General features: G+C 43.1%; 3 protein-coding genes and 1 long non-coding RNA gene across 5 annotated transcripts; 2 read left to right on the top strand and 2 right to left on the bottom strand.

Moving 5' to 3' along the window:
- Nucleotides 1-4,906: 4,906 nt before the first annotated feature.
- On the top strand, nt 4,907-9,032 carry LOC136539863 (SAC3 family protein C-like). 2 transcript variants are annotated; one of them, XM_066531856.1, is made up of 8 exons: nt 4,907-5,219; nt 5,415-5,515; nt 6,522-6,743; nt 7,391-7,612; nt 7,730-7,815; nt 7,997-8,093; nt 8,523-8,615; nt 8,734-9,032. In XM_066531856.1, the coding sequence occupies exons 1-8, from the start codon at nt 5,012-5,014 to the stop codon at nt 8,887-8,889; spliced, it is 1,185 nt and encodes a 394-aa protein (XP_066387953.1). In that variant the 5' UTR covers nt 4,907-5,011; the 3' UTR covers nt 8,890-9,032. The 2 variants fall into 2 exon arrangements, with proteins under 2 accessions (XP_066387953.1, XP_066387954.1); XM_066531857.1 differs by having other exon boundaries at nt 8,715-8,904.
- Nucleotides 9,033-10,655: 1,623 nt separating this feature from the next.
- LOC136539862 (nucleolar protein 56-like) lies at nt 10,656-13,527 on the bottom strand. The gene is made up of 8 exons (XM_066531855.1): nt 13,236-13,527; nt 12,938-13,152; nt 12,464-12,621; nt 12,116-12,303; nt 11,775-12,027; nt 11,480-11,628; nt 11,226-11,378; nt 10,656-11,100 (listed from the first exon to the last, which is right to left on the bottom strand). Exons 1-8 carry the CDS (start codon nt 13,438-13,440, stop codon nt 10,769-10,771), a joined length of 1,653 nt encoding a protein of 550 aa, XP_066387952.1. The 5' UTR covers nt 13,441-13,527; the 3' UTR covers nt 10,656-10,768.
- A 707-nt stretch (nt 13,528-14,234) lies between these two features.
- On the top strand, nt 14,235-15,398 carry LOC136537157 (probable BOI-related E3 ubiquitin-protein ligase 3). Its single transcript, XM_066529215.1, has 2 exons — nt 14,235-14,239; nt 14,945-15,398. Exons 1-2 carry the CDS (start codon nt 14,235-14,237, stop codon nt 15,396-15,398), a joined length of 459 nt encoding a protein of 152 aa, XP_066385312.1.
- Nucleotides 15,399-20,615: 5,217 nt separating this feature from the next.
- On the bottom strand, nt 20,616-23,098 carry LOC136539861 (uncharacterized). Its single transcript, XR_010779777.1, has 3 exons — nt 22,432-23,098; nt 21,451-21,571; nt 20,616-21,365 (listed from the first exon to the last, which is right to left on the bottom strand). It is a non-coding gene; the product is annotated as an uncharacterized lncRNA (long non-coding RNA).
- Nucleotides 23,099-27,260: the final 4,162 nt, after the last annotated feature.

Here is a 27,260-nt window from a genome sequence, read left to right as displayed (position 1 = left end):
ACGAGGAGGACGTTGAGGAACTTTCGGAGTGCCCTGATCACCGTCCGAGCTCCTTCGAGAGAGGCAAGCCCTGGAGCATTTTTCTCCTGGTTTGCAATTAATAATTAAATACTTTACTTTAATTGATGCATTATGTTTAGGAGTTATTTGCAACTATTGCTGCATTATACCTTGTTTACCTTTGTTATACTATATCCTTGTTACCCTGGTATCCGCAGTCGAGTCAATGCTTAGCTGGCTTAGACCGGTAGAAGTCGGATGATTTCCTGTTACCTATGAGCTATAGGTGGTTACCTGGATCTGCTTGGATGACTATGAAGTCATGGTATAACTATGTGTTAAATGAAGTTGAGACCGGACGGAGACTTATAGAGTTTTGGACTGTAGTGTTTCCGTCTGTGTCGATTAAGGACCGACCGTTGTTGGGCCTCGAGTCATGTTGAATGCATGCCTTACATTTAGCTGGCCGGATAAAGTACCTTCTGATCGTGAAGCTGGGAGATTTTTCGGACCGAGTAGATTGCCCGCAATGCACTGTACCGAAGCAGGTGTGGTAGGACACGAGGGCGGGATGATAAGACCAAAGTGTAGTCGGTCGGCCCCTGGGTACATGTGGTTCCTGGCAAACTCGAGATACTTAGAAAGTTGACTCGGTGATCAATATCTCACTTTAGCGGGTGAGTGAGGTTTGTGTAAAGAATAAATCACTAGCTGGTTAGGAATCGATTCGAATCGCTATCGCTCCTGGATAGTGAGCACTTAACTTGAGTGACTTCATCGTAGTAAATGTTTATGGAACACTTGGATAGTTATAATGAATATGACAGTATGGAAGTTGTTTAATGATCATTGGTTATCATTATCTGCTTAATCACATGTTTACTCTAGTATAGGTGCAAATCTAGTCGATAGGTTCATAATAATTAACTTGGCAATAATGCTTTTAGAAAGGTTCTTAAAATGCTAAAAATGCTTCTTTTTACAAATGAGTCAGCTACCCTACTATAAAGCCCTTCATAATCCTTGGTGTCATTTATTTTTGGTTATGTTGGGTAAGTCTAGCTGAGTACCTTCTCATACTCAGGGTTTTATTCCCACTTGTTGTAGATGGACAGATGTATTACGGCTACTGTATCAACTGCCTTTATCCTGCGATGGGTGATGCTTAGGACCATGGGCATGGTCATTCCTTACGTCTCGTCTGATGTTTTTGTTGGAGATGATCATTCGCTGGCACTATATTTGAACTCCGCGTGTGTGTGGTTTGAACAAATGACTTTCGCTACTTTTATTCGAACTGGTTTTGTAATAACTATGTTGAAACTCTGATGTATCCGTGATGCAAACTTTTATGTAATATGTGATGGTGACCGCTAAATTTATTACGATCTTGGCTGGGATAGAAGTTGGTTTGAAATCCTTTGTGATTTCACGGACTACCGGGTTATATGGGCTTAAGTTTGCTAAATCATCTGCTCTGGCGGATGATTTTCTTACTTAATTTTGTATAATTGGTCGGTTCTGTTACATGACCGGAGCGTCCGGTCGGCCCGTGTTCAGTGCAGTGAAGGGGTACAACGGCTCTATTTCGTGGGGGCTTCTATTTAAGCCCCATGGCCAGCTCAAGCTCACTCTCTTGTATATTTTCATTGACATAGAAACCTTGTGAGCTTAGCAAAAGCCCTCCCACTCATTTCCATCATTGATTCATCATCTTAGTGAGATTGAAAGTGATCTAAGTGCATTGCTTGAGTGATTGCATCTAGAGGCACTTGGTGTTCGTGTTTCGCTATGGATTTCGCTTGTTACTCTTAGTGGTTGCCGCCACCTAGACGGCTTATAGCAGCGAGGATCATTGAGCGGAGGGTGATGATTGTCTTCGGCTCCGATCATGGTGATTGTGAGGGGTTCTTGACCTTTCTCCGGCGAAGCGTCAAAAGGTACTCTAGTGGATTGCTCGTGGCTTGTGTGATCCCCATCTTGTGTTGGTTGTGCGGCATCCTATTGAGGGTTTGGCGTATGAAGCCAATTAGCGCGTGAACCTCCAAGTGAGTGAATCGCCACAATGAGGACTAGCTTGCCGGTAAGCAAGTGAACCTCGATAAAAATCATTGTGTTCATCATTGATTCCGAGGTAATTGGTCATCATTGTTATTCATCTTCGTGATTGATTGGTTCATTCATCTACACAGCGGTATAACCCTCTTGATCACTCTCTTTATTTTACCGTAAACTAGTTGACAAGCTTTTTAGTGTAGCTAGTTGTGAGAGCTTGTATGCTTGGTTGGTGTGGCTCTTTAGTTAGCCTTTGAGAGCACACTAATATAGGGTAGTGTCATTGCTCTTGTGTGAATTGACACTATCTAAACTAAAATTGTGGTAGGTGGCTTGCATTTTGAGTAGGCTAGCGTAACACTTGCTTCATCTCATAATTGTCTAACCATTTGGTTAAGTGTTGTTGTAGAAATTTTTATTAGGCTATTCACCTCCCCTCTAGCCATTAGGACCTTTCAAAGACCCAGAAGACAACCATTTCTGTAAATAGGTCTATAGAAAAGAGGATACTCAGATTTGGGTTACGCCTCTCCTGACATCTAAAATAGGTCTTCCATATAAATACTCTGATGAAGACTATAGGTATTATATTGGAGACCCATTTTAAGATTGGGTTTCATAATAGATCTTCTGTTGGAGACAGCCTAAAGGAACCACAATACCCCACTAGTAGTTCATAAATAAATACTCCATCCATCTCAAAATAAATATGTAGCGGTTAATTCTTTTAAGTTTAATTAAGTTTATAAAAAAATATTGGCCCTGTTTGTCTCGCGAAAATTTGACTTATTCTAATGCTTATGCTGTTTTATTGTGAGAGAAAAACACTGTTCGTTCGTTGAAAAGTACTCCTAAAGTAGTGCTGCAGAACAGAACAATTAACAACATTTGTATCTCTAAATAAGTTTATTATAAAAAATAGATTCAACTATTTATCTAATGATACTAATTGTGTACTACAAATATTAATATTATCTTATATATTTGGTCAAACTTAAGAGCATTTGACTGCTCAAGAAACGAGAATGCCACTTATTTTGGAACGGACGGAGTACTTTGTTGTGGATAGAGCCATTCAAATTTTTAAGGTTGAAACCATGAAGCGAACTGATCATAGATCAGTCGGTTGGGTTCAACCTAGCCACTTAGGTTCAAGTTCTCGACTTGGCACGGATGCTCGTATTTTTCTAGATTTATTTTAGGATTTAACTGTGCTATGTTTTTAATGGTAGGTGATGTCTCCGTCGACAGCGAGGCGCCAATGATGACTTTGTGAATTTCAAAATTTGTAGGCTCAATCCTATGGAGATACGTGCGTTTGTTCAAAGGGATAAGTGTGCGTATATTGTGGGCGTCTACGTTGTATTATGTAATTTAAAAAAGTTATAGCCACGAAAGACTCTAAAAACATATAGATGGTAACAAAAACCCAGAAATACTTCCTTCGAGTGTACTCTCTTAAATCTCGTAGAGTATAGATTTATCATATTTAAGTATGCTTTAACAAAAAATAGTGGCTAATGTGGCTTAGCATATATCTAGTGCATAGTAAAAATTATTTTATCTGTTATTACTTTCTACATTCTAAATTATAAGATATTTTGACTTTTCTAGATTTATAAGTTTTACTATGTACTCCCCCGTTTTAAAATAAGAGTTGTTCTCGCTTCCTAGAGAGTCAAACGCTTTTAACTTTGACAAAATATATAAAAAATTAATAATATTTATAGTGTATAATTAGATAGATCATTAAATCTCTTTTCATAATTAACTTATTTGAAGATACAAATATTGCTAATATTTTCAAACTTGAGAAAGTTTGACTGCCATACCATAGCGATATTTATTCTGAAACAGAGGGAGTATTTAGACATAGATTATATCTAAAAACTAAAATAATTTACAATTTAGAATAGAAAGAGCATGTACTAGAAAAAGCTATAACGAAAGAAATAGTGTTTTACATGTCATGCTTGATTTTTCACTGTTTAACCCCAATGGTGTTATGGTAGGGCAACACCTTTCTATGCATGACATGAATTACACCTCTTCATTGTAACAATGGCATGTACATATAAATATTATTCCGTTTATTTCAAATTACAAGATAGTTTGGCCGTTCTAGTAAGTAGTTTGCTATGCTTTGTTCATTTGAACTTATTAGCCTGGCTTGTCAATTATAATACAATGTTTTTTTCTCACAATAAAATAAAATCAGTCGACTTATCAGCCACAAAAACTATCTAGAAAAACCAAAATGTTTATAATTTAGAACGGAGAAAGCATTATTCTACACAGAAAACTAAAACTTATGTCTTTTTACTCAACCACGCTCCCTTCTTTTCAAGTTATATAAGTTGTACTCCCTCTATCCCCAAATAAATCAATTCTAAGAATCCGTGCCAGTCAGACATTTTTAAGTTTGACTAGCTTTTAAAAAAGAATAACAACATCTATGACATGGAATGCGCATATTATGAAAATATATTATATGATACATCTAATGGTACTAGTTTGATATCATAAATCTTGATGTTTTGTTTTATAAATTCGGTCAAAGTTTAAAAAGTTTCACTTCGAACAACTCCAGGAATTGATTCTTTCATGGACTACGTCATTAGTTTTGTCCTCAGTTAAATCTATCTAATTTCAATTTTTGAATAGTTTTATAAAAATATATTAACATCTACATTATCAAATAAATACACAAGTAAAATAAATATCATGATGTATCTAATCAATCTTGTTTGATGTCCTAGATGTTTACGTGTTACGAGTATCCTTTAAAACAAAATATTATTTTATACAAAGTCGATGGCTCGAATCAGTTTAAAGGAGTTTTCTCAAAAAAGTGACCTGAGGCAGTTTAATCAGTTGACTGAGCCACTACTCCAACTGCTTCTTCTTCCCCTCCGGTCTAGATCGAAGCCTCGAAGCCCCGGAGAGACAGACAGCCATGGACCGCCGCGTCGAGGCGAGCCACCGTGGCCAGAGCTCCTACCGCGGACGCGGCTGGCGAGGACGCGGACGCGGCGGCGGCCGGCCCTCCCCATCACCACCTTCCTCCACCGCCTCCCCTGCGGCGCTCAACCCCACCCCAACCCCGGCCGTTCCTGTCGACGACGCAGCGCCGATCATGGGCACCTGCCCCGACATGTGCCCAGGTAACCCCCTCCCTTCTTACATCGGCGCTAGCCGCCTGTTCAGCGAAGGCGATGAAACCAGCCGGCAGCCGGGCGTTGGTGTTGCTTGCCGTGGCGCCAACGCGCACAACCTGTTCGACCAAATTGCGCGAGCAGCGGTCCGGTTGGATCAGTTGTCGATGCTCGAGCTTATGGCTGCCATGATTTCTGCTGCAGCGAGGGAACGAGCGCAGAGAGAGCGGCTGAGGGACCTGGCCGTGCTTGAGCGGGTGGGCGGCGACCCCACGCGCACGTCTCCTTCCCTCGCCGTCAAGAAGGTGAGCCATCCATTCGCCCATGCTTGTACCCTTTTGCTATTGGTCCTGCGTCTATTCACGCTGATGTGTAAGGTTTAGTCTTTCTTTCTGGTCCTTTTGCCCGTATATGCACTTGACTGCTTGTAATCTTCCCCCGATGCAAAATGGCCTAACTAGCTTGGCTTTTCCGTGTGGTAGTTAGGTTAGCTCCTGCTCTCTGTGGATTCATGGCATTGTATGCTTATGTTCATGCAACTGTCCATTTGTTCTCACAGGGAGATCCATGTGTTAGTAAGCATGGCTGGAACTGGTGAACTTTTTATGTTATTTGCCAACTATTGTTGCATTGCATATGCCACCAATGACAACACCTGCCTTCATGTGCAAATGGTCCTACATATAGTTAGGCTAGCATTTCCTTTTGCTTTGGGATTCCCTCTTTTTCAAGTTATCAGATAGGACACAATCCTGTTTCCCTGAAAAGCTCAGATGGAAGATCAGCAAAGGAATCACACTTTCAGAGAAAGAAGGAAGTGTGTCATAGTAGGTGGTGGTAAATCAGTAGAGAGCTTTTCTGTAGCAGTGGAGCAGCCTAGCAGGTCATTAGAGACACACATGTTTTATCTCCTAAAATGATGAGCTCATAGAAGCTCCTGTTCTACATTCATGTGGTCCTTACTAACTGCTGAATTATAAATGTTAAGTAGTAATATGGATATTGAAGACTTATTAGTTTTACATGTTGATTCAAACATGAATTCTCTCATGCTGCCATGAATTGGGAGTAAGAACGCACGCCATTAGTTATGGCTAGAAAATCGCAAACTGTGTTGATGTGATCGTTCCATTTACCAATCACATGGTATAGCTGATCTACCAACTGAAACATTGTTTCAGGTAGCAGTTTATGCTTTTCTGTTGTCTGAGTGACTGCGTGGACTTTGTCTACATTATAAAAGAACATAATAACCAATAAGTATTCTATGGAGTTCATTTTTATTTTTACTAACCCCTGGTTTCCCGCTAGTTTTGCAGAACTATATCTTCCACTAATGTACTGCCGTCAGATATACGTCCACTGCCGGTTTTACAAGAAACAATGGATTATCTTTTGCATTTACTGGATTCTTCAGAACATCCATTTGAGACAATACATGATTTCATCTTTGATAGGACAAGATCTATAAGACAAGACTTAAGTATGCAGAATATAGTGAATGATCAAGCGGTTCAAATATATGAGGATGTGGTATATTCCTATCTTGTGAACTCTCTTTATTGCATGAACATGTTTTATGATCCTAGATTGTTCTGTTCTTCTTGAAACTTCAGCTTTGTTGAATCAAACTTTCAATAGAGTTTAGTCTGATGACCCTTGAAGCTAAGTTTGGTCTGATCAGATGGAAGTTTTTCTTGATTCAACAACAACATAGCCTTTCAGTCCCAAGCAAGTTGGGGTAGGCTTTTTTCTTGATTCAAACTCCATCTTTTTAAGTTAGATTTTCTGTACTCTACAGAACAGTCTTCATTTTCGTTTTTCTCCTTGAAGCAATGTTGCAGTATTTTTAATAATGTTGGCGGCTGATCACTCTATGCATATGATATCTGGTAGTGTAACTAGATATTCTCAAATCTTTCTTTAGTCTCTCTTTTGTTCCAATTTGGGAGGGAAATTATGTTTCTTTCTGAACTACTGTTTTATTAGTGCTAGTTTCTGTCATGCATTTTAGCCATCAGTTTTTATCCATTAGGTGGTCTTTTATTTTTTTGGCACTGTTACTTTTTATTATGTTGCTGGCATACTTTTTTCCTGGTGCTAAATATCATTGCTTCAAGTGTAAACTTATATTAAAATAATCTTCTTTAAGCTTTATCTAATACCTGCCTACTTCCCAGGTAACATTTCATATCAGGTCCCATCAAAGACTTTCCACGTCTTGCCAGGTTTCAGATGCATCTTCCCTGTGTTACCTAAACATGGAGCAGCTAACAAAATGCCTGCTTTCTCTGTATGATATGTATCATGTACTTCATAAGCGTGATTCACACAGCAAAAAGGAGGCCGAGTATTATTCCTTCTATGTGCTTCTACATTTGGGCTGCAAAATACACAAAATGGTAATTTGTTTTCGTTTTCCTACTGCTTCCATGTTCAAATTTGTTTTATTCCTATTCAAGAGCTTTATACTTTACCTTACAGCTTGTATTCATAGCTAACTTTCTATTTATCTTCAGATAGATTCACTCTCTTTGTGGTATGGTCAATTGGCTAGTCCAGTCAGACGGTCGAAGGAAATGATATTTGCTAGAACTTTGTTAAGGTAATATCTAGACGAATTGCTTGCCAATGTAAACCTTCATTCTTTATGCTTTTTCATTTTCTCTGTGCCTGACCACTTGTATGATTTGGTCATAAGTACTTATTGTTGATTCATAGTTGACTACTTTCATGCTGCGCCATGTTTTTTTTCAATCTTAGATAATTGTATATATCTTCTGTAGATGCTATCGCCTAGGAAACTTCAAGCGTTTCTTTTGCATGGTAGCAGCTGAAGCAACCGATCGTCAGTTGCGCCTTGTAGAACCTTTTCTCAACGAGGTGAGTCCATGATGGCAAGTTCGGCATTTTCAGTTGAAGGCATAACATTTTCCTTATATATTGGATTTTTAGCCTATTCTTCTTACAAACACGATTGCTATTTAAAAGTTAAAACAATCCTTGAAATGAGTTTGAAGCCTAAATGATACTGAACAGATGATCTCTTCCGTGGCAAAAGGAATAAAAGATTTCAAGTTAGTTTCATTCCCAATTATTCCTTTGGTTGTGTTTTGATCCCTGCAGATAAAAAACTACTACCTGAAGTTTCTGGCGCTAGTGACATTTGCTCAGTTGTTCTATATCAAAACCTGCACCATTTTGTTAGGGGGCAAATAAACAAAATACTATTCTTGCCTTGTGCACAAGCTAAACTGTCACTGATCATTTGTATTGGCATCAACTTTAACTCCTCCCATTTCTCTGCTGAAGGTCCGAGCTAGGGCCTTAATGTACTTCAACCATAGTGGCTACAAACTCCAACACCACCCTTTGGAACATCTATCAGGAATCCTGATGATCGAGGTAATCTTACTGTAAACTAGAACCATTCGATCCACTACTGATGAGCATTTGGGAAGTTGCTGTTTCTGAATCTCAAGGTTCAAAACTGACTATCTGAAGCTTATTGGCAAACGCTTAGGAATCGGAACTGGAATCTCTTTGTGGAATATGCGGACTTGAAATCAGCAAGAGCGAAGGTATGAAAGCTTTTGTGCCTAAACAAACAAGCTTCACCCTACCGACATTCATGCCCCAAAGTAATGGCATTTACATCTCAAGGGAGGTTGAAAGATGAAAACAGCATTGTAATTAGGTTTTCAATGGATTGTCGAATGTATCAGAAAAGAGCTTGTCACGCATGTATGTGTAAAACATTTCTCAAAGTGCCATACACGAATACTTATTGTTACAAGAAAAAATCTGAATATCTCGATGTGCTTTTACATACTGCTTTGCATTTCAGTTTGGTTTAACATACTGGAATATCGGCTCTTTGTGCTGCACCGCATTTGCACCTGTACTTTTTCCACGGGCTGGTAAATCATAAAATAGATAGGAACGAGCAGTGTTTTAAGCTTGTCAGGATCCCGATTTGGATCCTAGAATCTTACGTTATAAACTTATAATTCTACCAAACTAAAACGATAATGATCTCAACATGAACCTTAGATTCTAAACATGCATCTCATAATATTGGCAATATCTTACATAGAACCTTTGGTCCTATCATCCTACATAATAATGATAAAATATCATTTAAAGTTAAGGTGGATTAAAAATGTCAATGAATCTACTTAATAATTTAATAAAAGAGTCAATTAAATTATTTAGAAACCAATATTATATGCTTTAATCTTTACAACTTATTACAAACCTTACATACAAGTACATATTTCGTCCAATCCGAAAGAATTCCACTACTATTCTTAAATTCTATGATCCGATATTGTCATTTTAAAAACGGTCCTACCTAAAATCCCAATTCTAACAATCTTGACGTGATTCTTCAAAAAGATTAGCATATCCTCTGCTGGTCTTGCAATAAACATCCTCTGTCAGTCTTGCAATAAACATTAGGGGTTTCACATAACTATCTTTTCCACGAATGTGCAGGCATCAGAAATACATCCTCTGCCAATCTTGCAATAAACATCGGATCATCTTATTACATTTACTAGATTTATAGGATCATCCGAAACGATCAGATCTGTAACTGTAAGACAGGAGTCAGTATACATGCAGAACATAGTGATTGATCGAGAAATTTAAGAGTTTAATCTGATGCTCCTAGATGCTAAATTTTGGGTGTTAAGATGAAGCTTGCTTTTGCTCTGATTATAAGTGTTTCAATTTAAACTAGAAAGCAGGATTCTCAAGCATGTAACTTACATCTCAGTGGAGACAGAAAGACGATATGAGCTCAGTGCTTTAGGAGTTCAGGTTCAGTGGACTGTAAATATGTATAAAAAACTTGTGTTAGGTGTAGGACATCTTCCTATGCACTCACGACGTAGCACTATACTCCGTTTGCCATTTAGCTTCGTGCGTGTATATATAGAACATTGAAAATGAGTTAATACTTGTTTCTTTTGGCACGGCTCGTCGCTGTTACTGTGGGATTTGTCTATAACCGTCCCTATTGGGGCTCTTGCTGTTTTTGAGATACATGGATGGTTGAATGCTGGGTCTGATTTCGTTTCAGTTCGTTGCTTGTTGCGTATTTCAGTGTGATATATACTCACTCCACCCCAACGTCTTATAATTTGGAATGGAGAGTATAAAATAGTCGTTGGTCATGGATAAGCCATGTTGGAACTTGGAAGGCATCATCTGTTTCACAGTTCAATGCTACCCTGCCTACAGCCTATCCACTGACATCATGTATGGTGAGCATGACACAGTGGGAAGATGCCTTCAAATCTCAGTTTTCGCACTCAATAACAATCGAACACCAAACTAGGTTACTGTTTGGTTATGCTGTTTTGCACTCATACGCAGTCACTAGAGTTAAATAGCCTATCCAACAACCAAAAAAATACAAGCAGGCTAGAGACGATAGGAAAACTTCATAGTTGAGTTGGATTGCATCAAACGCCTCATGAACTAGAAGCTAGGTGTTTATCTATGTTCTCAACAAACTCTCGGATTCATACGCCATACAACAGATAACTTGGCTACTCGTCATCCTCAGCCTTGGCCTTCTTCTTTTTCTTCTTCTTCCCCTCAGTGGCCGTCTTAGGTTCAGCTTCTTCCGAAACTTCACGGCTCTTCTTTTTCTTCTTCTTGGGAGTCTCGGTCTCTTCAGCATCGCCATTAGCATGTGCTGCACCGTTCTCCTGTGCCTCCTCTAGCTTATGCTTCTTTTTCTTCTTCTTCTCAGTTCCAGGCTCAGCTTCTCCATCAGCAACGTTGGAGGGCTTATCCACATCCACTGCATCACCATCGGCCTCGGCCTTGGTTTTCTTTTTCTTGCTTTTCTTGGCAGATGCATCAGTCTTCTGGTTATCTGCACACGTTGAAGAACAGGGAAATATTACTCAACCATAAATGCATTGAATAATGCATTGTCCTACAGGCAATTAAAATTAAAACAGTTTGCATTTCTAAGAGATGGAATTAGCCTATGCTTACCATCATCATCCATTGAGGTGCCATTGACCATACTGTCAATAGCGGCTTTCATCACATCAAGGTTTTTACGAGGAGCGACACCCTTGTCATAGAATTCCAGTCTCTCCTCGACTTGCTCGCGCAACTTTTGCCCAAAGACAGAGGTACTAGCCTCTGGAGTCAAATATACCGTATAAAACAATCAATATGATGCTTTTGGAATGAGCAAACTTAGCATACGTAAGAGTCCGGTAACAGAGCTTCCTAGAACTAACCTGAGTAGCAGTCAATGCGTGAAGCAATCGAGCATTTGTTTGCCAGGTAACGAGCCATTCTGCCCTTGTTCTTGGTTGAAGCACGGCCAATAAAAGAGGAGTGGAATATAAGCCCATACTTCGGTGTGTTCCCTCGGGTTTTCAGTGCTCTGGTGGACAAAGGAGAAGTGTAAGAGACATCTTCCTACTAGCAAAATTTACTCAAATACGACCATTTTATAACCACAAATTAGAGAGTTAACTCAAATTTACTGAAACAGTGGGAAACCATAAGATGTTTTAAGAATTTACCAACCTGAATAGGGCCTTCTCAGCACCAAGAATTTGAAGGGTGGAGGCAGCACACTTAGCAAGGTTTGAAAGACTGCCAGCATGAGAGATTAGGCGAGCTCCAACTACTTCACCAATCAACGATGTCAGGTTGGGTGCAATATCATTCATCTTAGTCACAAGATATTCATAAAGGTTTTTACGATACTCGGACAGATTCATAACCCTTTGGGCAAATTGCTGGACATTGATCAAATCAACTGGTGACAGATCCTGGCCTGAAAACAAACAAGAGAAAACAAAACATAAGAGCATTTACTACAATCAGCATAGTCAAACTAAATTGACTGCATCATATCCCATTACCCATTGAAGCCTTCGCTGCTTCAACAATTTCTTTAGCCTTGTCCTCGTCACCAACTATATCAGCCAAAGCCGGAATATCTTTTTCCGCCAAATCAGATTTGTTCACGATAAACTTAGCAAGCTTGGCATATAGGTAATTGTCATTCACAATCTTGACAAGCTCAGGGAAGTGCCATGAGAACCATTCCCTGCAGTGTTTTATTGAGAAAGCAATAAATAATCATACTAAGGGCATACTGGCATATTCATGTTCTCGGAGTTTCTTACCAGAGGAGACTGTATAAATACGGCCTATTACGCCTCTCAGAAAGTTAACAATAAACAGTTATAGGAGAACAAGGAACAGACCTGACTCTCATGGAGAAGGAATTGATGTCCTTGTCAAGTGTATCCAACAGAAAGATTGCCTGGATCACCATGTTATCAACACGATTCACATTGAACTTCACCTTGGCCCTGCTGTAGCTATGCCCAAGGCCAAGCTGGGCCTTCTCCAAGTCAGAATCCTACAATCACCATCGGAAACACAAATTAAGCAACAGGCATCCAACTTCACAACAAATTTAGATATATGATACACTATGCATAAGCCCAGCAGGCAAAGCTTCGCAAGCATATTCACACAATTTTGAGACAATCAACATCCGAAAACCAAATTACACACCACCCATCCAGCTTTACCAAAAAAGAAGGCCTATGATATGCTAAACACAAGTCGAGCAGGCAAAGCTTCACAATCATATTCACGCAACTTTGAGCCACACGGGAAACTAACAATGCAGAATCTGAGCCTCTGAACATAGGATGGGGAAAAGGCGATACCTTGAGCTCGTTGATGAAACGGTCGAAGTGGAGGCGGACACCGCGGAGCAGCTCCTGGACGAACTCATTGCTCTGGCAGGGGATGCCGGTGACCTCGGAGATGTGGGAGCCGACCTTGGGCTCGACGACGCCGAGGCTGTATTTGGCCTTCTTCCCCACCTTAGGCTTCGGCAGGTTCAGCTCCAGGAAGCTCCTCAGTTCATCGGTCATGATCCCTGATCAAAGGAAAGTCCAAAGCCCGGGTCAAAACAAAAGCATCTCGCAGCGAGGCTGCGTGCTTAGGTGGGGAGGAGAGAACCTTCAGAGATAGCGTTGCACTGGTTGAGCGCGTCGACGGCAGAGGAGAAAGGGTTGAAGGCGGTGAGCTTGACGGCCTTGCCGAAGCGGTCGAGGTCCAGCACGGAGGAGCGCACGGCCTCCACGCTCTGCCCGATCTCATCGATGCCGTATGCGTGGAATAGGCCGTAGCCGGACGCCGACTCGAACAGCAGGTACAGCGCCATCTCGCCGGCGGATGGCGGCGGCAGCTGCTGGTAGGCCGAGGGGCGGCGGAGGGGTTAGGGTTTTAGGACACAAGAGTGATGGGGGCGGGAAGATTTATGGGCTCAGTCTGGACTCTTGTGGGCCGTCGGATTTACCTTTTTTTTTTCTGCACACCCTCCTTTAATTTCTTATTTGTATATCGATTCAGGGATTAGTTTAACTTGGCGTCTTGGCCAATGAAGTATCACTCTCTTTTTGACCTCCACTGTACACATAACACAAACGACTTCATAAACGGCATAATAGGCATCTTCTTATATCGAACAAAAAACTTTTGAAATCCATGTCCTCATGTTGGTTCGTACTATATATGAAGTTTTCGTCAAGGTTTATTGTTTGTGTGCTCTCTTATACCACCATGGCGCCATGAGAAAATCCAACTCACATGACCAACATCACACTATTGGCCCACAATTCACATCAAGGAGACAAGAAGAGCAAGATGTTGTCACTCTTCTTCTCAAACCAGTGTAGCTCTAGCATCGGATAACAACATAGATACTCAGATGGAGATAAGGAGTTGTCTTCAATATTAGCGCACAACCACCCCCTGCTGTTATTATATATCAGAGCTCGAACAACTACAACATACTCAGTTCTAATGGCTGAAGCAATATCTCTCGCATTTGCATCTTGAGATTCGGAGAAGTAATCCATGGGACTGGGTTCGGCGCCCAGGCAACTTTTCCTGGACATCGATTTTCAATCACCTTGCGACTGAGATTGCGAACCAAATAAGCCTACATCTCCAACGATGAGGTATTGGTGAAGATGATCACCGACAACATGCTACTATAGAGAACTGGATTGTTAAACCTTTGTTGATAGATTTTGCTAATAACAACACAGAAGTACGTCATCATAATTACAAGATCTGTAGAACTCGTAATCTCATGGCACATTCTCTTCCTAGGCCAGATCTTCTACTTGCAAATTACCTTACACCTCACATGGGAATCAATGCCTTGTTGAGGAAGTCTTTCATAAATGTATCTTGGATCCAATCGATCTCATATAGGGGGTGTTTGAGAGTGCTCCACTCCGTGTTTTTTCAGCTCCGCTTCATGTTTTTCAGCCAATAAAACAAGTTAAGCTCCACGCAACTCTGCTCCACGAAAAAAGGTGGAGTTGTGAGAGCAACTAAAGGGGCTGTAAACTCTAGGTTTTTATGAAGCTGCTCCACGATGGAGTTTGTGGAGCAGTCCCAAACACCCCCATAGTATGTAGAGAGAATTCCTTATTTGACACTAGATAAATGACCCGTTCCTTTTTTCGTCCTCAAAAAATTTCCATTCCCTATTTGACAACAAGTTTAACTTTCATTCCTTATATGACACTCCGTTAGATTTTCCATCCGTGAACCGTTAAACGCCATGTGAAAATACGATTTTGCCCCTGTGGGCCCCACCACCCTTCTCCCTCCTCTCCTCCCCTTCTCCCTCTTGTCCGCGCCCGTATAAGCAGTGCACACAGTGCAGTGGGCCCCACCACCCTTCTCCCTCCTCTCCTCCCCTTCTCCCTCCTGGCCACCGAGTCGCAGCTGTGGTGTGGCCTGGCGCGCAGCAACGAGGCCGCCGCGTCGGGCCTGCGCGCCACGCTCGACGCCCTGCTCCTCCGCGCCAGCGTTGGTGGTGGTTGTGGTACGGCGCATCCCGCCGCCGAGGAGGGATTCGGCGAGTCCGGCGGCACGGACGACACGGAGTCGTGCTGCTTCGTGGACGCGGCCGAGGACGCGATGCTGACCCCGACGGCGAAGTGGGCGTGCGACGGAGGCGAGGCGTCGGTGCTGCTGCCGTGCCGGCACCTGTGCATGTGCAAGGCGTGCGAGCCCCGGACGGACGCCTGCCCCGTCTGCTCCGACGATCTCGCCGCCTACGCCAGTGCAGTGAGAGAGGGAGAAGGGTGGTGGAGCCCATAGGGGCAAAATCGTCTTTTCACATGGCAGTTAATGGTCCATGGACGGAAAATCCAACGGAGTGTCATATAAGGAACGAAAGTTGAACTCGGTGTCAAATAGGGAACAAAATTTTTTTGAGGGCCAAGAAAGGAACGGGTCATTTGTCTAGTGTCAAATAAGGAATTCTCTCTAGTATGTACCACTATTGATTTATAATATACACTACCTTTGTTCCTAAAATAATGTAATTCTCACTTATCAAAAAAGTCAAATAGTTTTAGATTAACCAGAACTATTAAAATATTGATATTATAATAACGAATAGGTTTCATTATATTAATCAGGTAATACATTTTTATAGTGTATCTATGTTGAGCTATGAATATTAATAATATTTTTATACATTTAATCAAACTTCAAAGAATTTTCGCCCAATTCAAACTTAGGATTGCATTTTTTCGAGACGGAGTTAGTAATAATATTAACTAGGCAGTACCCCGCGCGTGTACCAAAGGCAACAATCGGTGTAGAAAATGCCTCCTTGGATCCATGTATTTATTATGCATATTTGTTGCTTGTGACATTGTGAAAGTATTTATGAAAATTTGAGGGTACGTACCTGTTATGAGTACATAGAAAATAAAGGGCTGAACTCAAATATTGTATTAAAAAATTTTGATAGCACTATGACATTTTAATCTTGTGGAGAAAGGGTGAAACTATCAAGTGACAGATTTGTACACTTTGGTATGGAAAACCAAGCAAAATATTCCTTTACTATAAGTACTTTGGAAAATATGTTTCAATCAGAAAGACCATTTAGGCATGATGTGATAAGTACAGGCCCGATCTTCCGAGAGGTAGCCGGTAAGTTCGATTTTGTGGAGATCTCGACGTTGGCGATCCGGCTTCAAATCAGACGCGATTCGAACCCTGCAACCGTTACACCACTGCTCCGTTGGTTATCAACCAAGCACAACTTGATTGACCTCGCCAAAAAGGCTTTTCCTACAAGCGAATCGAAGAGCACAAGCAAGAAGGTAAAACATGCAATCTGAAATTGCAAATATGAATGACGCGAATATCAATAGAGGATTCAAGAACTCGGTTCCAAAGGACTAATCGACACAGTGGAGGAGATCAAGAACGGGGGCCCTAGATCACTATAAAAGGATTTGTCACCACAGTTACAATGAACGATTCAGTTTCTCGATGGAAAACTAAACTCTAAACAAAACCCAATTGTGTAGCAGCGGCGGCGGCTGTGTTTATAGTCTAAGGCTCGACCTAGGGTTGGGGACGGCCAGGGGTTGGGCGCCCACAACTTGGGCTTAAGGCCCGACACGATACATGGCCAAGTTGGCCCAAATAGGTGACGCAGCACCTTGCCGTGGTCACACAGAATGATCCACGGACCTTCTGGAGCTGGGACCAGATCCAAAACGACGGCGTCGTCGTCCCCTTTCCAACGCATCTAAGAACGGCCCGTTTCGATGTCGTATGAGAAAGTTATGACCGAAACAGCGACGACATGTCTGCTGAATCCGAGGGCGACGTGGCAGCTGAGTTGGGAACGAATTGCAACTTGAGAAAGACCATGGTGTCGGTGTGTCCAGCGTGGCGATGTCCTCATCATCATCCCCTTCTGGAATTGGAGTCGTCCTCAACTCCATCTTGGCGATGTCCTCATCATCCCCTCCTAGATTTGGAGTCGTCCTCGACTCCATCCCATCATCAGTGAACTCCTGCAAAAGGTTAGTGACAACAGGCAATGCACCAGACATAACAGGTTGATAAAACATAGTATAACATGGTGCATCAGGATTATCACATAACTTAGCAGTAGCAGAAGTTGTAGCAAAAAAAGCACCTCCTTTTAACTTAATCCCATTATTTTTAGCAATGTCTGTTAGAGGTTTATTTTTTTATCTCATTAGCATGTTTAATAATATCCGTAGGAGACAAAGGCAGCAATGTAATTTTCTTGTCCTTATGTATGATAGTGTATGTATTAGTTCTACCATGGTGTAAAGCATCATTATCAAATTCCCATGGGCGACCTAACAAAATGGAGCAAGCTTGCATAGGGACAACATCAAAATCAGCAGTATCATGATAAGAGCCTGTGAAAAAGCTAATGCGTGCTGATTTAGTTACCTTAGTCTTACCACTATTATTGAACCATTGAAGTTTATATGGATACGAATGTTATCGTGTGGTCAAGTCAAGCTTGTCAACCAAATCTGAACTCACCAAGTTGTTGCAATTCCCGCTATCAATGATAGTGAGAACACGATAACCCTGCACAATGAGATACATGTGGAACAAATTGTGGCGTTGGATCTTCATCTCTTCTTCATGTCCCACATGTGTACTCAACACACGCTGCACAAGAAGGCTAGGGTAGTCCGCGACAGTAGCCACGGAATCAATGGTGATGGCCTCCTTGTCTTGATTACCCTCGGTGGGATCTGCATCAATGTTAGCAGCAAGGACTAAATTATCTTCAACATCACTAGCACTTACATATCCATCCTCGGTAGCAATGAAAGCGCGACGACTGGGGCATTCCTTCATGACATGTCCCATGCCTTTGCATCGGTGGCAAATGATTTTAGAGCTAGACGAGGAGGAGCTAGTAGAAGCACCCGGAGTGCCACCTTTCTTCAGCTGTGGAAACTGCACATTAGACAATTTACTTACCCCAGAAGAAAATGAAGGTGTAGATGGCTGTGGTGCAACAGGAAGTTTGGGCGTCTCCGGCTCGGAACGCTGCTGAAAATTCCTTCCATTGTTAGACCTGAAAGGCTGGTGTTGTTTGCGTCCCTGTACTTCTCGTTCTGCCTTAATAGCAAGATGATACAATTGAGAAAAATTGCGTCATTCTTTGTAATCAAGTATGTTCTGTATATCATGGTTTAAACCACCAAAAAATCTAGCACTAGCATCATGATCATCTTCATTTATACCACAACGTGCTAAACCAATAAGCAATTCTTGATAGTATGCTTCTACTCCTTTATCACCTTGTTTTAAAGTTTGTAGTTTCAAACGTAAATCACGTTGGTAATAAGGAGGAACAAAACGAGATTTCATATGTTGCTTTAAAACATTCCAAGTTTGAGGCACAGCAGCAGCATTATTGGCATTGCAAAGATCACTCCACCAGAACAAAGCAAAATTAGTAAACTCACTAGTAGCAAATCTAACTCTATGCTCAGCAGGAACATTATGAGAATCAAATTTTTGTTGAACAGCAAGCTCCCAATCTAAATATGCCTCTGGATCAACATTACCAGCAAAAGGAGGTAGACTAAATTTAATTTTAGCAAAAGGATCATTATTACCATGATTATTACCTTCCATACCGCGACGATTGAAGTTGAGGCGGTGACGGGCACCACCGTCAGCATACGCATCTTCATCACCAAAAGCATCCATATCTTCATCATCAGCACGATAAGGTGGAGGGTGTTGCTCAAGCTGTTCAATGCGGGTGACCAGATTGTTCACGTTGTGCGTCAGCTCGGTCATAAGATTGCGTTATTCACTCATGAACGTTGTAAGCTCGCCCTTGGACACGCACTCATTGAAGTCCGTCGGAGTTCCTGCCATGGTTAGAAGATAGAAAAAGACAACACCAAAGTATTATCCCTATCAACTAAAAGGAAAGAAGTGGTGGTGGTGGTGATGATGGTGAAAGTGGAATGCAAAATCACAAGCGGCTTACCACCGTCTTGCCTGTATTCTTACCAACGCCAAACAGGAGCAAAACCAAAGTGGCGAAGCAATCTGTTGTTGAGCGTGGGTAATAGTTGCAAGATGAACCTGTGCTGACAGAAGAATATGTGGAGCTATGGGTAGGCACACAATATGACAGCAAGGATTAGCAATTAACGAGTGCAGAGTAACGATTGTTCAATCCGGATCCAAAGTACAAATCACAGGTGCTGGCTAAAACGTGTCGAGACGTAGCGCAACAAGGTGAAAACAAAGGACGATCGAAAGGACTCACAGAACAAGCAAATAGCCCAGACTTCTCCGTTTTTCCTGAATTTTTTTCCCGGATTCTTCCAAAAGGCACTAGTAGGAAACAAACTTTTTTTATTTTTTTCACTATTTTTATATACTTTTCTCTGAACAAGGATCACAAAAGATGCAACCACAAAAATTGGCACCTACAACTGAGGTGGGATGTGGTCTACAGAAATTCAGCACGTTCTCTAAAAAACGTGCAAAAACTTTGACAATTTTTTTTCTATATTTTCCTGAATTTTTTTGGCAATTCTGATGAAACCAAACAGGGTGTAGCCGAGTTTGGGTCGGCTCCAAATGGTGTCAAGAAGCTGCTGAAAAAATTTCAGATTTTTCTGATAAACGAGCGAAAAGTTATGCCTGTTTTACCGAAGGTATCTCAAGGTATGTTTTCCGGAAGGCATAACACGGCGGCGGCAGTTAGGGCAAAGCGTCCCTAAACTCTAACACCGATCACAGGATTGTCACTGTGACTAACAGAAGTAGGTATTCGCCTGATGATGTAAAGAGGGCTGCGATGCAGGCAAAATAAAAGCGGCTGGCAACCTATCTAGGGTTTGCGCGGCGACGAGAAGTTACACAAGACGGCTAGCGGGGCAAGTCGAGTAATGTGGTGGCTTCGACTTGTTGTTTGGGAATGGTGGATGGGATAGCGGCGGAAAACAAAAATCACAGCAACGGGCGATTGAACTACGACCACGAACACAATCCTAAACCAGCAACAAGACTCGACCACGGACACAAACTCAACAACACGAATCTGAAACGAAATTGCAAAGGCACAAAGGGCGATAGGACAGCGGAAATTGAAATATTTTTGGGCTTTTTGTGGACTCTAGGTAATGAACAAATATGAATTTAAGGCAAACGAGATTATACCTCGCGGTAAACCTGAAATATCTGATACCAATTGATGAGTACAGACCCAATCTTCCGAGAGGTAGCCGGTAAGTTCGATTTTGTGGAGATCTCGACGTTGGCGATCCGGCTTCAAATCAGACGCGATTCGAACCCTGCAACCGTTACACCACTGCTCCGTTGGTTATCAACCAAGCACAACTTGATTGACCTCGCCAAGAAGACTTTTCCTGCAAGCGAATCGAAGAGCACAAGCAAGAAGGTAAAACACGCAATCTGAAATTGCAAATATGAATGACGCGAATATCAATAGAGGATTCAAGAACTCGGTTCCAAAGGACTAATCGACACAGTGGAGGAGATCAAGAACGGGGGCCCTGGATCACTGTAAAAGGATTTGTCACCACAGTTACAATGAACGATTCAGTTTCTTGATGGAAAACTAAACTCTAAACAAAACCCAATTGTGTAGTAGCGGCGGCAGCTGTGTTTATAGTCTAAGACTCGACCTAGGGTTGAGGACGGCCAGGGGTTGGGCGCCCACAACTTGGGCTTAAGGCCCGACACGATACATGGCCAAGTTGGCCCAAATAGGTGACGCAGCACCTTGCCGTGGTCACACAGAATGATCCACGGACCTTCTGGAGCTGGGACCAGATCCAAAACGACGGCGTCGTCGTCCCCTTTCCAACGCATCCAAGAACGGCCCGTTTCGATGTCGTATGAGAAAGTTATGACCGAAACAGCGACGACGTGTCTGCTGAATCCGAGGGCGACGTGGCAGCTGAGTTGGGAACGAATTGCAACTTGGGGAAGACCATGGCGTCGATGTGTCCAGCGTGGCGATGTCCTCATCATCCTCCCCTTCTAGAATTGGAGTCGTCCTCGACTCCATCTTGGCGATGTCCTCATCATGATGTATAAAGCAGCATATCATGGGCTGGTGTCAGGTGATGAGCACAAAAGAATTATGGAAGGACATTGGTACTTCAGGCAAATGAACTGATGGTTGGCATCAGCTGCTGTTGCACACAAGCCTCGCTGGATAAGGTGAACCTATTCCAAGTCACTGCTCCATTTGGCAACAAATAAACCCTGGAAGAACAATATGATAGCATAAGCACCTCGTTACCACCAGATTAGTTATGAATGCAAAGACAATACAAACCATGGATCTCACCAATAAATTGATGTAGTTCGTGCTCCTGCATCGTACCTTCTATTTCCTTCAGTTCAGCTATTCTATTCTTGGAGTGAGAAGGAAAACAGAGTGAAGCAAAGTGTAGATCCTAGCAACCAACCTGACATAAGACATAATGAGAGGAACCAAACTATGATAACTGTATAATGGAAGCATGTGAGTCGTGATAAGGAAATAAGAACCTAAACGAATGATAAAATAAACGGTAAATGTAAAACACATGCTCTCCTGGCACCTAGCTCTACCACGTTGTTCGAGGAAAAAACACACGTGAAAACCTGATGAGTTAAAGATTCAATGTATGGGGTTTGGCCATCCATAATGGCAGAAGTACATCCTGGTATGTACAAATATGCATACATTAAATCTCAATTAAACCTATGTTTATTTATTTGTAACTTGCAAAATTAGTATAATGGGCACTAAACATTTGTGTTGTTGTAGGTTTGGTGAGAAGGCAGTCTGTAAACATGGATCGGCAATGAGACAGAAAAATCATGAGCTCTCCGTGCTTCTGGTGCCAACCCTGCGAGCTGCCGCAGACATTGTGAACTCAAAGATGTGAAAGCTGTGTGGTTGGATTGCAGATGAGGTTGGTAGTGATCTGGGATCCAAACTCGAAAAGAAAAATAAATATATAGAAGCAAGGCTGGCCACTACAGATATTGACATGGTATCCTAGAATCACACATAACTATGGTACTGCTAAGTTGGTCGTACATCTTTAACTACGGAACCTTAGTCTGTTAGAAGTAGAGTAACCTGAAAGCACACATAAGTAACCTAGAATCACAAATATGTTTTTTTCATATAGATAATTAATAAATTTACAATTAGCAGCGCTGAAGTAACTTGGATTGGAGAGCATTAGGTGGTTATGTTCCAAGGAGTGCAGCGAACGTATTTTTTAACCTTAAAACAACACGGGCCATAAAATTCTTGTAGGAAGATAGAGCATACCTCTGTAGCATTGAAGACTTTTTTACACATAATAGAATGCCTGTGACTTTGATGTCGTAGGAGCAGCAGAAGACAACGGAGAGATGCAAAGTTAGCAAGCAGGCTCGTTTTGGGCATTTTAGCGAGCACTTGAAGGGCAGAGAACAACCAAGGTACACAAAACCAAAGCGTGTGACCTTACCGGACCGTACCTTGCTCAGAGAGGAAAGAGAACGTGGGAAAGACATGAGTGCGGGGTCGGCGTAGTCGCAAGTGAAGACGAATCAGCGAAATCGGCGTCACGGAGGCGGCGGCGACGGCGACCAGCCATAGACGCCACGAAACACACACGCCAACGCTGGCAACGAAGCACAGCAGCAGCAGCAGCAACACAGGGTGGTAGCGGAGGCACACCGGCAGTGCGCGGACGACGGTGTGGTGGGGGAGGGAGGGCGCTCAAACCGGTGCTGACGCTCGGGGGGCCGACGACGGCAGAGCAGGCAGCGTGGGGATGGCTCCATGGGCGGCCATGGAGGTGGCCGCCCTGGGACGCGATGGCCGGCCGCGATTGTAGCGGCCCTGGAGCGGGTACGGCATGGAGCGGAGGCAGCATGGAACGGCACCTGTGTGCGGTGCAGCGGGGGAGGGGAAAAGCACGGGCTTGGGCTGTACGCTGGAGAAGGCCACAAGATTCGAGGAGTTCTAGGAGGAGGCGAAGGGAGCAAACGGATTGGAAGCACAGGTGCAATCGGACGGCAAGTAAGAGATGATGACGTGGTGCAAGGAGCCGGCGATTTTGGTATACAGAAATAAAGAGAACTAGTCCATCACACGCGTCACAGCAAGGCCGTGTTTAGTTCGCCAGATCCGGCGCCGCCGAATAACTGTAGCGACACTGTAGCTACAGTGTCGTTTTGTTTTATTAGGTAATAATTGTCCAATTATTGACTAATTAGGCTCAAAACGTTTGTCTTGCAAAGTACAACCAAACTGTGCAATTAGTTTTTAATTTCGTCAACATATAATACTCCATGCATGTACCACAAGTTTGATGTGACAGAGAATCTTTTTTTTTTTGCATAGTACCAAATTCTAGAATTTGGTGGCAACTAAACATAGCCCAAATTAGAAATGCAATCCGCACAGAGGCACAGTCCAGCGCACTGTCAGCCGCTCTATCGCTATGTAGTGGGATGTAGCACAAAGGCTATGAATCACTAATGGTAATGGATATCTAGTTGCATGTATAATTCTATACCTTACAATTTTTCTACATTAGATAAATATACATTCTGGATTGGATACATATCTCATTTTCCTTTCTTACTTAATTGCTGGCATATTTTTTCACTCTTATGGTTTCTATTCAACGTGGCTACATTCTGATTTTCATCAGCTACTCCTTCTATTTCAGATTATAAGACGTTTTGGTATTCATAGTGTTCACTTTGTATCTAGACATAATTGTCTATGTAGGTGCGTAGCAAAAGCTATGAATCTAGAAAAGCCAAAATGTCCTATGATTTAGAACAAAGGGCAAATAATTAAAGATTGTTGGATATGAGCCTCTAAAAATCTCCGTAGACACCTTGACTCCCATGTTATTTGGATCCTAAATCTTCGCGGACACCATGGCCCCCCTATGTTTGAATCCTGGCTCCACCTCATTACCACCCCTTAAGAGCCTCATGCTTTGGCCTCGCATGTGCCTTCCATTTAGCACCTTTTTGGCCTCCTTAGGTCATGCTGTAAAGAAATAGTTTTTTTAAGGAGATAAAATCCATATAGTAGTATGTGGTTCAGAAAATTATAGAAACATTCACTATAAATTTCGAATGACTTGTCATATGGTTTAAATTTATAAAATACACTCCTCAGTTAATGTGGAATTACTATAACCAGTTGGGTGCTAATTTTGGCAGTAAAATATTGACAAAAAAAGGTTTCAACATGGAACGAATACTGAAGATGGCATTACTACTGAGCATCGACTGCTCTATAACTTGATCTGCATAATACACAGAAGAGGATACTCTTCATACCTGTTCGAATATTGGACAGATCAACAACACTTTCGTGCAGATATTTTGACATAGAGAAGTCATCCGTATGGACCTAAAGGTTTACTTCAGAATTTAATTTGTCACACCTAGGTCAAGACCAAAAACAAATACCTGCAAATAATAAAGTCTAGAAAATAAACATGGGAAAATTAGTTTCATAGCATCAAAAGATCACGACATTTGGAAAATACCATCGAAAGACGTCCGTCACGTAAAATACCACTGAAAGAGTAGACTGTTACCTACAAACAGCATTCTGTCACGGTTGCTGCTATCGCCGTGAATTCCACCGTCAGGCACCTTTCTTCCCCAATCCAGCGGTTCCTCCATCGTCCGTATGAGTTCTCCATCTAGCAGCTCCTCGCCTCCTCTGTCCCCGCGAGGCAACACCGCCGAGGATGAAGGACCTCACGTATAAGCGAACAACCCCTGCACGCAAAGCCTTGTTGAATGTGCGCACCACCGGCTCCAAAGCTCCCGGTGAACCTCCTGGGAGATCGCAGCACGCACCGATGCCGCAACCATCTTGAATCGAACCTTCCTCCCCTCCTCGCCGCACCGGACATCGGGTGGGACCCTACCACGGGCTACTCGACGGCGTCGTGATTGACCACTGCGTCCTGTTTACCGCCGCCGCCGGCATCAGCTGTTCCTTTATGCTGCTTGCTGTGGACATGGCAAGGAACCTGGACTACGTCACTGTGGAACCTAGGAATGCTTCATTATCGCGAAGACCCCGGCCAGGCCAGCGTGATTTTCACTATTTTTTCATCCTGCACGAACATAGCTAAATAATCAACATGCAAGCGGCGGTGCTGGTGATGGTGGCTGCACTGGCCTCCGTGATTTTCACTACCTTTTTTACTACTCTTCTGCAAGGATGTGTTTGCAGACCATGAGCGACCAATCGTTCAAGGTGCTTGTGTTCATGTCGGCATTTATCACTATACGCGGTTACTGACTACTACGGCACAGATGCTGCCATGCTAGTACGCGTACGGCGGCGGTGGAGGCGCATTCTACGGGCACGGTGGCAGTACTCCCTCTTATGCCTGGCACAGACATGTCCATATTCATGGTAGGCATCGCTGCAGCGGTTCATGGAAAATCCCAATGGCCGAGTGGCTGCGCGCTCCTAGCTAGGCGATGAGCTCCTAGGTCGTCTTCGTCCGCCTTGCCATCGCTGTGCCCGCTGCTGTCGTCTGCCTCTTCCCCGTTGACCTGGCACTGCTTCGCCATGGCACTTCGATGGGTAGGTCCTAGGCCTCGATCACCCTGGTCGCGTCGACGACGGAGCGCTCTCACGCGGTGTTGGGTACAGGCACGGTGCTCACCCTGTTGCCAGACCAAGGGGCACGGAGCTGCTATACCTCCTGCATGCGAACGGAGAAGCTGCTAGACTGAGAAAGAAGAGGGCTTGATGGAGGGATTCACGACATTGGTGTCTACCATGACGGAATGCTATTTGACGGTAACATTCCACTCTTTTAATGGTATTTTACGTGACGATCGTCTTTTGATGGTATTTTATGAATGCATTGATTTTTCAATGCTACGAAACCAATTATCCCAATAAACATTGACCATGCAATTTGTAAAAGAAAAAAGTATTTACAGATACCCTCAGTAGCATTATAGGGTTCATAAACCCGGGGTCTCTCACGAACCGACTTCCCAATAGAGGCTCGGGCCAGCAGACAATCTTACAAACAACGCGCAACTCATGGGACGGCCCAAGTACCTTAACGACAGGCCAGAAGAGCGATCCAATCACCGACCGGAAGGCCTGGCAGAGGAGGAACGACGACCATTTCCTACTCCGGCCCACCTCTTTGACCGAAGCGCTCGCTTTGGTCTCCAGCCCGCCTTCGGATGGCCTCTCCGACCAGAAGGCCTGGCCAAAGCACCGCTTCCAACTTCGACCCGTGTCTCCGACCAGGGATGCGCCAGACCCCTACTCACTACTCTTCTCTGACTGGCGTGATCAGAGTTGACTGGAACCAATCGACTGAGGATGCCCGCTCGGTAAGGACCAGGAAACGGACAAAGAAAGTAAGGTAGGGCACACGAGTCAAACCACAATACCAGTGACCGTACCCTGCACACCTGTAGAAACAGCACTCTGCGACCTCCTTGGCACGATAGAACCAAGCAGTGTTGTAGGCACTGACATTTCCCTCTATAGTATTGTGGGCGCCATTAACTCCCATACGGTAAGGCTCCCCCACATACCTCTAGGCATCAACAGTGTTGTGGGCGCCGTCATTTACCATACAAGGCAAACATGATAAAACCCCTTGCATGCCTCCAGGTATCAACAATGTCGTAGGCGCCGACGTCTGCCATGCCCGAAGAAGACAACACAACCTTCCACATGCATCTAACATCCAACAGTGTTGTGGGTGCCTACCATCATCTTGTACCTGTCGGCGTGGGAAGTAAGGCTCAATAGCATACATACTCTCTCCCTCTCACTTGTAAGGCTATCCCCTTCATCTATAGAAGGGGATGCGCGCTCCCAATAGATAAGTTCATTGAGATCGATCAAGTTCACTAGCACACAACAGCAGAACCACCGGGTTCAAACCACGAGCACACGCTCGAACACTTAGCTCATAGCGGGGCTCCCGTCACTCTCGGCCCTTTTAGCCAGAGTCCGACCGGACCTCTTGTACCCGCCATCTTTCTCATTCTCGTTTGTAACCCCACTGCAAACTTCGAGCACCTGGGCTCAGGAATAAAGTCACTGACCGACTCAAACTAGACGTAAGGCACGTTTCCTGAACC

The sequence above is a fragment of the Miscanthus floridulus genome, chromosome 2, assembly GCF_019320115.1.
Source record: "Miscanthus floridulus cultivar M001 chromosome 2, ASM1932011v1, whole genome shotgun sequence".
Classification (NCBI taxonomy): Eukaryota; Viridiplantae; Streptophyta; class Magnoliopsida; order Poales; family Poaceae; genus Miscanthus; species Miscanthus floridulus.
This window is presented reverse-complemented; position numbering and strand designations above follow the sequence as displayed.